The 13,941-nt window shown below is 38.0% G+C and overlaps 1 protein-coding gene across 2 annotated transcripts in view; it reads right to left on the bottom strand.

Annotated features, from left to right (window-relative positions):
- The window catches only part of NAPB (NSF attachment protein beta), a 50,908-nt gene continuing 36,967 nt past the window's right edge, over positions 1 to 13,941 (bottom strand). For both annotated transcript variants that reach the window (XM_004754105.3, XM_013057046.2), the window contains 5 exons: positions 13,791 to 13,875; positions 5,450 to 5,554; positions 4,380 to 4,448; positions 3,958 to 4,008; positions 1 to 2,986 (listed from right to left, as the gene is read on the bottom strand). In XM_004754105.3, coding sequence (XP_004754162.1) covers positions 2,876 to 2,986; positions 3,958 to 4,008; positions 4,380 to 4,448; positions 5,450 to 5,554; positions 13,791 to 13,875 — 421 coding nt within the window. In that variant the 3' untranslated portion in view covers positions 1 to 2,875. The remainder of the gene's footprint in view (positions 2,987 to 3,957; positions 4,009 to 4,379; positions 4,449 to 5,449; positions 5,555 to 13,790; positions 13,876 to 13,941) is intronic.

Raw genomic sequence — 13,941 nt, forward strand, 5'->3', positions numbered from 1 at the left:
TACTCATAATTTCCACTTTATTTTCTGTACAGGGTGACATAAAACATACATATTCTTTCTGCTAAGGTAGAGTGATCATCACATGGTTAGTTTTCATAACATAATCCTCCACCCGAGAACATGAGGGAGGAGACCCTGCAGTGCCCAACACAACACTGCGCAGGCAGGAGCCTGCTCCAGGCCACAGCTCACACTGCAGGCAGGAGGGTCGTAGGTGCCATGCTGTACTGCCGGGTCCCCTGAAGGAAGCCACAGAAGTTGCATTTGGACATTTTAAATGCACAGTATCAGAGAAAACAATAAATGCACACACTTTGGTTACAGGGATGTCATTACACACTGTCACAACTGTGCAAAAATACTGTTTTCAAATCATTAAATAAAAAAGGAACTCACACAAGCTATAAAAATGTTGCCACAAAAAGCAAAGCTTTCCTGTAAGAAATTTTAACTGACTCTGACTACGAACTAACTCCAGATTTGATAAAATACAAGAACCCAACATAAATGGTCATTATATTTTATTCATAAAGAACATTCTGTAACTCCTGAAAACCTAACTCGGGCCTTGTGGTACTACCGTATGTTGACAGGACATTTCAAAAGTTTGGATAATGTTAATGGACTTTCTTCTCATTCTCTTATTTTCTGGCAGTTCTGTTCTAGCCATTACAAGTATTTTTACTTTTTTCATGTGAAATACTAAAAACAAAAAATTCTTAACCCAGCCACTGATCCCAGTGTTTATTTCAAGACAAACTAGCAACTCTCCAACTAACATAACAAAATGGTGCCAGTACTATTTTTACAAACCATACCTCTTTCTCAGACAGGGGTCTGACAGGACCATGTTGAAAGCTAAAGGAATCCTAAGAGAAATCATTTGGTTCTTACTTTAAGTGGTCACATCAGAAGGACCTTTTAACAAGTGAAAACAAACCTTGCACACTAGTGATGAAACAAGCATCCTGGCAGGCTAGGATTTAAATGCTCTCCAGATGAGAGAGACTTACAGTCTGAGGACACAGACAAAAAAGCACCCTCCTTCCCATACCTCACTTTTACAAAAGTGCATTTGGCTGGTTGTCGAACAGATGAAGCATAGGAACCCACACTCTGCTCTAATCATTTCTTCATAAGAGATTCTGACAGGAAGTGAAAAAGTACCAAAAGGGCTGCATTCCAAATTGTACTATAAGTGATAGCCAGCTTTCTTCTAAGAATCCCAGACCTTTAAAGGAAGGAACATTCATCAGATCCCAGGTCACAAGGCCAGAGTGTCCAGTCTTCTGGTCCATTCGGCCCACCCTGTGACATCTCTGACCTTCCTCTCCACCAGGCTATGTTGGCACAGGTGACCCCACAACCGCAGCTAGGAAATCCACAGTGACCTGAAGGACAGCCTCTACTACCAGGCGTCAGCTGGCCCTATCAGCTACTTTCTCCCTCATCTCAGTCCAACATGCTCACCATCCCCTTGCCTTCCTCCATGCTCAGCCCTTTTTGTGGCGTACCCTCTACTTCCGCCCAAAAAAGGCCTTACCGATGCTAGTGGAGGGACATCCAAAAATGAAAACACCCTTCAAATGCCAGTTTCCATCTGACCTAACATGGGAAATTTCATTATCTGTCTTTAATGGTAGCAGCATAATTTTAGAAAGACCTACAAACTAGGACTGGCAAAAAAATACACATCAAACTTAAGTCAGTTAAGCATAAAAATACAGAGAAGATTCAGAAAACAAGACCATGTCTAAAGCACAGTATCAGCATGTTAAATTCATAAACCAATAGACCAAATATTATGTAAACCAAAATGACAACTAAATTCAAACATTCAAGCCAAAATGACTCCATTAGCTGAGAAGAAAATCAATTCTCCTCAGAAGCTCATTGCCCTTCTTCCCCAACGGGACACATGGCAAACCTCTGTACCGTATTTACACCACCTAACCCATCACGTTTAATTAAAGGGTAAAATTAATGACCTGGTCTCTCTGTGGCCTTGACGCGGATTCACATGGTGGTGGCACACCAGGCATCATCTCAACGTGGACAAGTGTATGAACGTGAAAGTAAACAAAAGGACATGCCTTTCAAATTACTTTTATGTGAATATAAAGGGTTCCACTCCAACTTAAAGTGGGAACTATCTCCAGGAAAAGGAAAAACTGTTGTGTACAGATCTCTAGTGTGTGAAGGAGTATAAATCCATCAGACTCACCCTGACATTGGCCCATACACATCAGCAAGCCCTGCCAGGAAAGTCCCTTTTCTCACAATGTTAAGTAAATGATGCTGGCAGACCCCGGCTGTTCTGAATTTTCGCATGCATGTTAGCAAACACAACAATATAAAAAGCAAACAAATGATCACTAGCACCATCAAAAGAATCACAAGAACAATAAAAACCATTTTTAGTAAGTGAAGCCATAAATCTCATTCCTAACAACCATCCTGAACTAAACATGTAAACTTAGAGAATACATCCAGGTGCGAATTTGTGGAAAGTATGCAAAGCATCTATTACAATGATTAGGCTGGGTACTCCAGTCTAAGAAAATGACATAAAAATCATGATAAAGTTAAACACAGGCTCTGCTGATATCAAAACAACAGGAATAAGATTCTGAAGTAGTTCTCAGAAAACTCTGGGTCTCTGACAAACATGAAATAGCCCACTGCACCCACAATATGCACAGGAGCTTCCCAGCCGTCCACTTCATGAAGACACAAACACAGGGAACTTAAACACACAGATGGTTTGGCCCATGTGCAACAGAATTAAGCCATTTAATGGGCATCCCATAAAGATCATGTGGCCCTAACATGAAACTAAAGAGGAGTCAGCTGCATGCCACAAAGACATAAATGTTCACTTTAGGTCCCCGTCTCCTTCTCCATCCCCTTGGATGGACTTTTTGATACGAAGCAACATGGTCGTGAGCCACTGATCCAAGCGAGATATTGAGTCAAATTCCTTCACCTAGTTTAAAAAAAAATAAAGGGGAACAGAAATTAGTCTATGGAAATATAACCAAAGCACACACACAAAAAAACACCCCAACCTATTTAAACATTACTAAGTGATAACCCTCCAACTTTCTTCATTTAAATCCTTCATTCTAGTTTATAAATTTTCTTCATGAAAAATGGTTTATATCATTCATTCCAGTTTATAACTCTCTTCACTAAAATGGCTTATGTGTTCTGTGACTATTTTGATGGAGCTAGTGACAAGTTCCTGTGCTTTCTAAACCGCTCTATGTGCTAACATGCTGAGCTCCTAACTGCCTTTGTAACTGGAAGAGCATACTTAATGTGACAAGGGAAATGAAACCTCGTATAAGAATGGAACATGGAAAATGCATGGTGTTCTAATAGTCACTGAACATGAATCAGCGTACTTGCAGAGACAGGAAAGACATGTGGAAGTGGAATCTCTTTAACTCATTTCAGTGCATTACCAGAGAGTGATATTTCAAATATGATTCAAATGGTTTGGGAGCCAAAGTGAAATGGAAAACATTCCTTTCCACTATTGTGTCAAAGCCATGAGTAAATTAATGGAGGATACTGAGCAATCTGCTTAATTATAAACATAAGATGGCAAATATGGGAAAACAGAAAACTAATGAGTATATAAAAAAAAAAATCTTCCATTTCTTTTATGCCAAGAATATACCAAATTCTGTTTTTTATATTTCAAGCTGTATTTCATTCAAACAGCAAATTTTAACAGTATGTGATAGTGTATTAAATTTGTCTCCCAGCTAAATTCAACAGGCTAATGGAATTAAGTAATTACAAAGGTTTGTGGGACATATAAAACATAGCCTTTGGGAAATACAACTTAGGTATATCAGAAAAATCTTCAAATAAACGTTCAGCACTCATACAATGAAAAGATGTTTCTAAACTTCTGAGAATGTACTACATTGCAAATGCATAACTTACTGCTTCAGTGTAAGCTTCACTGTTCTGTTCTTCATGAGCTTCTAGAAGTTTCTGGTAGCGTAAGCATGAAAAAATTAGTTTGGTAGGCTAAAATGTTCCACCTATGAATAGATACTTTAAATACAGAAATAGCCTTAGTATCACATTAACTGATGTTGCCAAACACCTTACAGAATAGAGGAAATTCTCAAATATAAGCCACAAGTTACCCCAAGTCAGGAATCTAGTTTTTGTGCTAACATTTCTGAGTTGCTTGGTTTAGAACACAATGCTTATGTCTTTGACTCTGCTGGCATCTGAGACCTATTCTACAAAAGCAGGAGAGTACCAGTGCTCCTCAGAGAATTAGAGTTTCATTTTAGACCTGATCCCACCTGACAGCAAAGGGTGTTTTTCTTCTTCAAAGTTGTGGTGTTACTTACTTTCAATAACTTACATTCCCTTGAATCAGTAAATGCTGGAAACATCTCTTCATATTTCTCAAGAGCAAGCTGAAAGAGAAAAGCCACTCATTAATGCCCCACTCACTGAATCAGGAAATAAAGCCCTTTCTATCTGAACATCTTACTACTTCAGTTAAGAATTATCTGCAGCCTATTTAAATGTATAAGAAGTATGCTGTTAAACTCAACATCAAAATCAACACAGGAAACCTTGTTCAGTTTGAATTACTAACTTCAGTTAAGAATAAATTTCTAAATCAGTTTTTCTAAATTAGGTTGCTGTAGAGAAAACAACTTGGAGCAAATCTAATTTGTAAAAACTCACAAACCAAGTTTCTGTGACCATTCAGTACATAAAGAAACCCTTCCTTAACAATGTCCAGATTCCACATAAATATCACTCTGCTTAAGTCTGGAGGGAAGGATACCTTTCCTCTCAGCAGCTTTACTTCTGTTGTCCGAGCCCCAGACACAACAACAGTCCAAGTCTCTGCCTCCTGTCTCCCCAGTCCATGTTCCCACACAATTTTGGAGTTTAAAACAAAGGATGTTATTCCACTTTTATTGTCTCACCACTTTGCCCCCTAATTTCTTTTTTTTAAGATAGATTTATTTGTTTGAGAGAGACACAGAGAGAGAGAGTGAGTGAGAGAGAGCGAGTGCATGAGCAGGAGGGGCAGAGAATCTCCAGTAGACTCCCCACTGAGCAGGAGTCCGGCACAGGTCTGGATCCCAGGACCCTGAAATCACAACCTGAGCTGAAACCAAGAGTCTGATGCTTAACCAACTATGCCACCCAAGTGCCCCAACCCCCTAATTTCTTTAAAGCAAAACTACTGAAAGGAACACAGCTACCACTTCGGCAGCAGTTTCAAGATTACAGCTAGGAAGCACAGCGTAGTATAACTGTTATTATTATTATTAATGCATGCAGCTTGGTTTTGCTATAACCAATATCACCCAACAAAGCATATCATGAATGACAGAAGGCCTGAGGCGAGTTCTCATGGGTAAAGTGCACTGGAAACTCGCGCTGTGTGACTCCTTACCTTGGCATTCAGCTCATCTACTATGAAGTGACAGAGGGCTGCTTTAAAGAAGTAGTCCTTTGCACTGTACTTCAACAAAGGATTATCCATGGTGTTTGCCCCAACCTAGGCACAGAAAGCAGAATAGATTTCAAAGGTTTGCTTTTTTATAGTAGGCAAACTGATCCTTACCTTCCCTTTAGAAAATATCTATATCTTACATCAGTTTTGCTATGAATATATTTTTTTAACTCAGTATCACACACTAGAAAATTTTACTATATAAGAAACAATATTTGATACCTAAAGCACTAACATGTTAAAAATGACCCAGAAGACTTCTACTTCCAGGGAGATGGAAAAGACATTATTTTTCTCTATCCCTCCTGCCAAGAGCAACTGAGAGCCCCAGTCACTTTATATAAAATCAACAAAAGGAGACTGAAAAGTAGAGACAAGATAGCAGACCAGCTAGGGTCCTTGAGACACACATAAAATACAGCAGGGAGTTCTCTGGGTTTTTTCTTTCATCTATCCCCAACCTAAAATAGAAAAAGCCAGCAACTCATAAGTGCCACACTAGATGCAGGAGGAAAGAAGCAAAGAAAGAAAAAATTCTGAATATTCAGAAATTTGCTTTCTCTAGCTGAAGGACCTAGAAAAGGGCAACCTAAAAAGACAGAAAAGTTTAGGTAATTACTGCTCACTCTAGCCAATGCCATAGAACACCATGGTCCCTAACCCTACTCACTTCAGTAAAGACCCTAGATGGAGCTGAGATGTTAATGCTTTTGAGACTGCAATTGTGAAGGAACCCCAAACCCCTGCCAAAGTGGCTTCATGAAGGCCCAGAAGGAAGCCATGTCTTCATCCTTGCCAGCTTGTAATGGCCCATCCTCCTTCATGCCTGCTGCAAGGCAATGGAGACTATGTTGGGAGCCTGGGCCTTGCCTCCACCCAGTAGGAATAAGACATCATCTCTAATCTCCCAGGAGTCATGGTTTCAGAAGAGGCCTAGTGTAGGCTTAAGACTTCTATCACCATTTGGCAATAATGAGAACAATCCCAATGTGGTGTTGGTGGAGAGCAAGCAAGGGTGGGAATGGCCACCCCCACCCAGGAGTGAAGCAACACGCCCCTTCTTCTGCCAGAGCAGGGTCACAGAAAACCAGCTGAAGGAGAAGGTTTATTTATTTTAAGGAGAGAGAAAGAGCGCAGAGCAAGAGGGGCAGAAGGAGAGGTAGAGAAACTCTCAAGCAGACACCATGCTGACCACATGCTGAGGCTAACAACAGGACTTGATCTCATGACCATAAGATCATGACCTGAATCAAAACCAAGAGTCAGACGCTTAACCAACTGTACCACCTAGGCACCCCTGAGAGAAGGTTTAAACATGATCAGGTCCAGCTGTCATAGTAGCTCAAAACACTAAGACACGAGATCTTAAGCTACATGAAAACCAACAGATGAAAGCTCTGAGGTAACAGAAATGTTAAGATTATACAACAAAGATTTTAAAGGAGCCCTCAGAAAAAATGCTTCAATAAGCGATTATAAAAATGCTTAAAACTGGGGCGCCTGGGTGGCTCAGTGGGTTAAAGCCTCTACCTTCAGCTCAGGTCATGATCCCAGGGTCCTGGGATTGAGCCCCACGTCGGGCTCTCTGCTCCGCGGGGAGCCTGCTTCCTCCCCTCTCTCTCTCTGCTCCGCGGGGAGCCTGCTTCCTCCCCTCTCTCTCTCTGCCTACTTGTGATTTTTCTCTCTCTCTGTCAAATAAATAAAAACTTTAAAAAAAATGCTTAAAACTAAATAAAAACCAGAAAGCATCAATAAAGAAAAAAGAAATTTTCAGCAAAAAAAAAAATCTCATAAGATATAAAAAAGAAACAAATGGATATTTCAGAACTAAAAAGCACAATAACTTCATAAAAAGCGGATAGGCTCAACGTCAGAATAGACAGGAGAGGAAAGAATTGTGAACTAATGACAGAACACTAGAAATTACTCAGTCTGAATAACAGAGAGCAGACAACAGACTGAAAAAAAAACAAAAACAAAAACAAATGAACAGAGTATCATCAGAGACCTATATGACTATAAAATAAGGTCTAACATTCAGGTTGTCTGTCTTGGGAAGAAAGGACAGAGAGAAGGGAAGAAAGAGTACTTGAAGAAATAATGGCTGAAAACTTCCTAAATTTGGCAAAAAACATAGAACCTACAGATTGAAGTAGTGAATCATCCAAACTGGATGAAAGCAAAGACACCCAAGCCAAGTCACATAAACTTCTCAAAAACAGAAGCTAAGGAATAAACTTTAAAAGTGGCCAGTAATGGGCACCTGGGTGGCTCAGTCATTAAGTGTCTGCCTTTGGCTCAGATTGTGATCCCAGGGTCCTGGGATTAAGCCCAGCATCAGGAGGCCTGCTTCTCTCTCTGCCACTCCCCCTGCATGTGTTCCCTCTCTTGCTGTGTCTCTATCAAATAAATAAATAAAATCTTAAAAAAAAATAGAATGAATACAATCAGCATTAAAAAAAAAAAAGTGGCTAGAAAAGAAAACAATACCTCACCTACAGGAGAAAAATAAGTCTGAATGAAAGCAGACTTCTCATCAGAAACCACAGAGGCCCTAAGTGGCACATTTTTCAAGTGCTAAAAGGAAAGAATTATCAACCCCAGGAAAACGTGCTTCAGGAATCAAGGGGAAATCAAAACATTCCCAGATGAAGGAACAAGAATTTGCACCAGTAAAACCTGCCCTAAAAGAATGGCAAAGGGATGTTCTCTAAATGCAAAGGAAACAGTGAAAGAAGTAATCCTGTAACATTAGAAGAAAAAGGACACAATAACTAAAATATGGGTAAATATAATAGGCTTTTCTTCTTCTGAGTTTTCTAAATTATGTTAGAAGATTGAAATTAAAAATTATAACCTTGACTGAGGTGGTTTTCAACATATGTAGAGAAAACAGTTAATTTATACTGAATGGGGAGGACAAAGGGACAGAAAGTAAGACTTCTATATTTCACTGGAAATGATAAAATGGTAACATCATCAACTTGTGATAAATCATGTACATATTACACCTACAGCAACTAGTCAAAGACTAGTATTTAGTCAAAGACATTTACTTGAAAACACTACAGATAATCAACCAACGCACTATAATTCAGGAAAAAGAAAACAGAAAAACAATAAAGGGCATAAATAGAAAACAACAAATAAAATGGCTGACTTAAGCCTGAATATATCAATAATTACATTAAATATAAATGGTCTAAATACACCAACTAAAAGAGATTCAGAGATTAGATTAGATTGGATATTCAGAGAATAGATTAGAAACTAACATAACTATATGCTATCCATAAGAAACTCACTTCCATTACAGTGATAAAGGCAGGTTCAAAGAAAAAGGACAGGAAAAGATAATATAAATATTAATCAGAAGAAAGCAGGAGAGACTATATTAGTATCAGATAAAGTAGACTTCAGAACAAAGAAAACTACCAGGGACAGCAGGGGACATTATATAATGATAAAAGTGTCAACCCACCAAAAGACATGGCAAACCTAAACATGTATACAGCAAACAACAGAGCTGCAAATACATGAAGCAAAGACTTGATAGTAATGAAAGAGAGACAAATCCACAATCACAGAGACTCCAACACTCCCCTCTCAACAATGTATTGAGATAGAAAATCAACAAATATATGGAACTCAACAGTCCAATCAACCAAGAAGACCTGATCAACACCACAGAACATGTTATGAAGCAACAGCAGACCCACAAACAAATGCCAAATCAGACCATATTCTGAGTCATAAAACTTTATCAAATTTTTAAAAATTGAAATTATAGTGTATTCTCCAGCTACAACAGAATCAAACCAGAAATCAACAACAGAAAGATAAAGAAGAAAATCTCCAAACACTTGGTAATTAAGCAAAACATGTCTAAACAATCCACAGAAATCAATATATACAATGAAATAAATAATATAACAGAATTGTTGAGACATAGTGAAAGCAGTGTTTAGAGGGAAACTTATAGCACAAAACATGCATACACAACAAAGAGGAAAACCAATAACCTCAGTTCCTATCTCAACTCCCTAAAAAAAGAATAGTAAAATAAATCTAAAAAAATAAGCATGAATGGTGAGTGCTGTGAAGTGAGTAAACCTGGCGATTCACAGACCTGTACCCCTGGGACTAATAATAAATTATATGTTTATAAACAAAATTAAAAAATTAAAACAGAAAATGAAAGTATATAATCAATTAAAAAATGGACTAAAGATCTTTAAAGACATCTGACCAAAGAAGATACACAGATGGCAAGTCAACGTATGAAAAATTGCTCCATATCATACGATATCAGGAAAATGACATTCAGATAATGATGAGATACCTCCACACACCTATTGGAATGGCCTAAATCCAGAACACTGACAACACCCAATGCTGACGAGGATGTGGAGCAACAGGCACTTTATTCACTGGTGGTGGAAATGCAAAATGGTACAGCCCTACTGGAAGACAGTTTTGGCAGTATGCTACAAAACTAAGCATATTCTTATCGTGAGATCCACCAATTGTGCTCCTTGATATTTACCCAAAGAAGTGGAAAAAAACATCCATGCAAAAATCTGCTTGGGGATGTTTATAGCAGCTTTACTCACAATTCCAAAATTTGGAAGGAATGAAGATGTCTTTCAGTAGGTGAATGGATAAATAAGCTGGGGTACATTCACATAATGGGAAATAATTCAGCCCTAAAAAGGAATGAGCTCTCAAGACATCAGAGAACATGGAGAAATTTTAAATGCAGATTACTAAAATGAAAGAAGCCAATGGGCAAGTCCATATACTGTGTGATCCTAACCATTTGACATGATGAAAAGGCAAAACTATAAAAAATTCCGTGGTTGCCAGGGGTGTGAGGTACCGAGAGAGGGATGAGTGGCCAGAGTACAGAAGATTTATAAAGGAGTGAAAACATTTAAATTAAAAAAAAAAAGCATGAAATAATATTAGAAATCAATGAAACTTAAAAACAGAAGTACAGAAAAAATCATTGAATTTTACCAAATGTTTAAAGAACGAACACCAATCGTTCACAAATTCTTCCGAAGAGAAGGGAATACTTTCCAACTCATTCCATAAGGCCAGTATTACCTTGCTACCAAAACCAAAGCTTTCATAAGAAAATTTAAGATCAATATTCTCATGAATGTACATTGAAAATCCTCCAAACAGACTAGCAAACTAACTGAGACAACTTATAAAAAGGATTACACATTATACAGTACAGGATTAGTTTTCTCCTAAGTGAGGTCTTGCCTTTGTCTGTGGCTCCTGGGGAGTCAACTCTAAGCCCTTGCTTGGAATGCCCACCTGAAAGAGTGTTTTTGCTTACTTGGATGTCTCTGACAATATGGTTCAGCTCAACCTAAGGAGGGACTGGAGAATCTGTGACTGAGCCACAGTAAAAATTCTAGACACCCAATAAGGTGAACTTCTTCCCCTGTTGGCAATACTCCATGGATATTTTTTCATCACACATCATTGTTGGGAGAAGTAAGTACTGTCTGTACAACTCCACTGGGGAAGGAAAAAAGGAAGTTCTATACTTGCAACTCTCCTGGACCCTGTCTTAAGCACCTCTTCTTTTTGCTGATTTTAATCTGTATCCTTTGGTATAATAAGCCATAACTGTGGCATAACAACTTAACCACTGAATCCTGTGAGTGCTTCCAGAGAATTATCAAACCTGAAGGTACTCTTGAAGACCCTCAAACTTTCCAATAATCAAGAAGGATTTATCCCAAGAATGTAAGAGGTTGGCTCAAAATATGAAAATCCATTGATGGAATACAGCATATTAATAAAGAACAAAAAACATATGATCATCTCAACAGATGGATAAAAAAGTGCTTGACTAAAGCCAGTATACTTTGAGGATAAAAACACTACGAAGGAAGAAAAGGGTACTTCCTCAAACTGATAAAGCATATCCACCAGAGACCTGCAGCTAATATCCTATTGAATGATGAGTACTGAAAGCTTTCTGTCTAAGATGGGAATAAGACAAGGATGTGTGCTCTTGCTACTTCTATTTACCATTGCTCTAGAAGGTCTAGTCAGGGCAAATAACAAGAAAATGACGTAAAAGGCCACCAAACTGGAGAATAAGTAGAGCTACCTGCAGATGACATGAATACATGATTTTGTACAAATAAAATCCCAAGGAATCAGAGATAAACAAAAATCAAACAAACAAAAAAATCCCAAACCCATTAGAGCTAATAAACTAATTCATCGATGTTGCAGTATATAAAACTAGCAATTAACAATCTGAAAAGAAAACTGCGAAAACAATTCCATTTACAATAGCATTAAAAAGAATAAAATACTTAGAAGTATATTTAATCAAAGAAGTGCAAAGCTTACACACTAAAAACTTCAAAATATTACTGAACAAAATTAGAGAAGATCTAAACAAAAGCAAACGCACCTTGGGTTCATAGTATGGAAGACTTAAGAATGTTAAGATGTCAATATTTTCCAAATCGGTCTATAGATTCAATGTAATCCTCATCAAATTCCAGCTGGCTAAGAAGTATGAACTGACAAACTGATCTTAAAGTTCATATGGACATGACAGGGTCCCAGAATAGGCAAATAATCTTGGGTTGAAAAAAAAAAAAAGATCAAAGTTGAAGGGCTTACAGTTCCTAATTTTAAAACAAAGCCATAAAATCAAGACAATGTGATACTGGCATACAGACAGACATATAAGACTAATGGGACAGAATAGTCAAACAGAGTATCACTCAAATAATTTCCTATGAGGGGGCTGAGACCATTTAATGGCAAAAAAGTGTATTCAACAAAAAGTGCTCAGAAAACTGCATAGCCACAAGCAAAAGAGTGAAGTTGGGTCCTCACCTAACACTATATACACAAATTAACTCAAAATGAATCAAAGACCTAAAAACCTAAGGGCTCTAACTATAAATCTCTTAGGACTTCATCCAAGTTAAAAACTACATGTCAGGGGCACCTGGGTGGCTCAGTGGGTTAAAGCCTCTGCCTTTGGCTCAGGTCATGATCCCAGGGTCCTAGGATGGAGCCCCACATCGGGCTCTCTGTTCAGCAGGGAGCCTGCTTCCTCCTCTCTCTCTGCTTGCCTCTCTGCATACTTGTGATCTCTGTCAAATAAATAAATAAAATCTTTAAAAACAAAACAAAAACAAAACTACATGTCAAAGGACATCAACAACAGAGTAAAAAGCAACCCAAAGAATAGGAGAAAATATGTGTAAATCATATATCTGATAAGGAATTAATATCTAAAATACAAATTAAAATATAAATAAAATATAAATATCTAAAACAAGAATTTCTAACTTCTTAGAAATAAGAATTCCTAAAATGCAATACATAAAAACAAACACCCCACTTCAAAAATAGGCAAAAAAATTGAATAAACATTTCTCCAATGAAGATATAAAATGGCTAACAAGCACAAGAAAAGGGTCAACATCACCAACCATGAAGGTAAGAAGTAATGGAAATCAAAACCACAATGAATTACTTCATACTCACTAAGATAACTATTACCAAAAAGACAGTACTGCTAAGGATGAGGAGCAACTGGAATCCTGGCACATTGCTGGTGGGAATGTAAAATGGGGCAGGTGCTGTGGATGAGTCTGATGGTTCCTCAAAGAATTAAAAACAGACCTGCCACATAAACCAGCAATCCCAATCCCAGGCATATAACCAAGACAATGGCAAGCCTCCCTTCTCAAAAACATGAACACAAATGTTCAGAGCAGCATTATTCGTAAATAGTTCAAAAATGAAGAAAACTCAAATGGTAAACATTTCCTGAAAAACAGGTAAACAGATGGCAGAATATTAGTCAGCTATGAAAAGAAAGGAAGTATCATTACATGCTAAAAAAAAGATGAACCTTGAAAAAAAACTGCTATGTGAAAGAAGTGAGTCCCAAAAAGGACACCTATCCTAGAAGGCCTAGAATGAACAAATCCATTGAGACAGAAACTAGATACTGGTTTCCAGAGACTGGGAGGAGGGAAGAATGGAGTCCTCCCCACTAGTGGATAACAAAAATGCTTGGAATTCCAAGCATTAGGTGCTGGTGATGGTTACACAATTGTGACTATACTAAAGCCCACTGACTTGTATTCTTTACCAGAGTGAACTATATGATGTGTGAATTATATCTCGATAAAAAGTAAAATTAAATAAAATGTATAATTAAGAAAGAACAAGATTCAGTGACTTCTACCAGAAACTGTTGAGACCACAGCAGCCTCACCTGCTCATAGATCTCGATGGCTTTCTGGTACTGCTCCAGCTGGGCAGCATACGCTGCCACTTTCAGCAGACACTTGTTAGCTGAACTGAAATCAAGAACCAGAGCAGAGCAAATTAACAAAATTTAACAGAAAAATTAAAAGGTATCCCAG

Source organism: Mustela putorius, unplaced genomic scaffold, assembly GCF_011764305.1.
Source record: "Mustela putorius furo isolate JIRA1106 unplaced genomic scaffold, ASM1176430v1.1 tig00000253_pilon_pilon_pilon, whole genome shotgun sequence".
NCBI classification, from domain to species: Eukaryota; Metazoa; Chordata; class Mammalia; order Carnivora; family Mustelidae; genus Mustela; species Mustela putorius.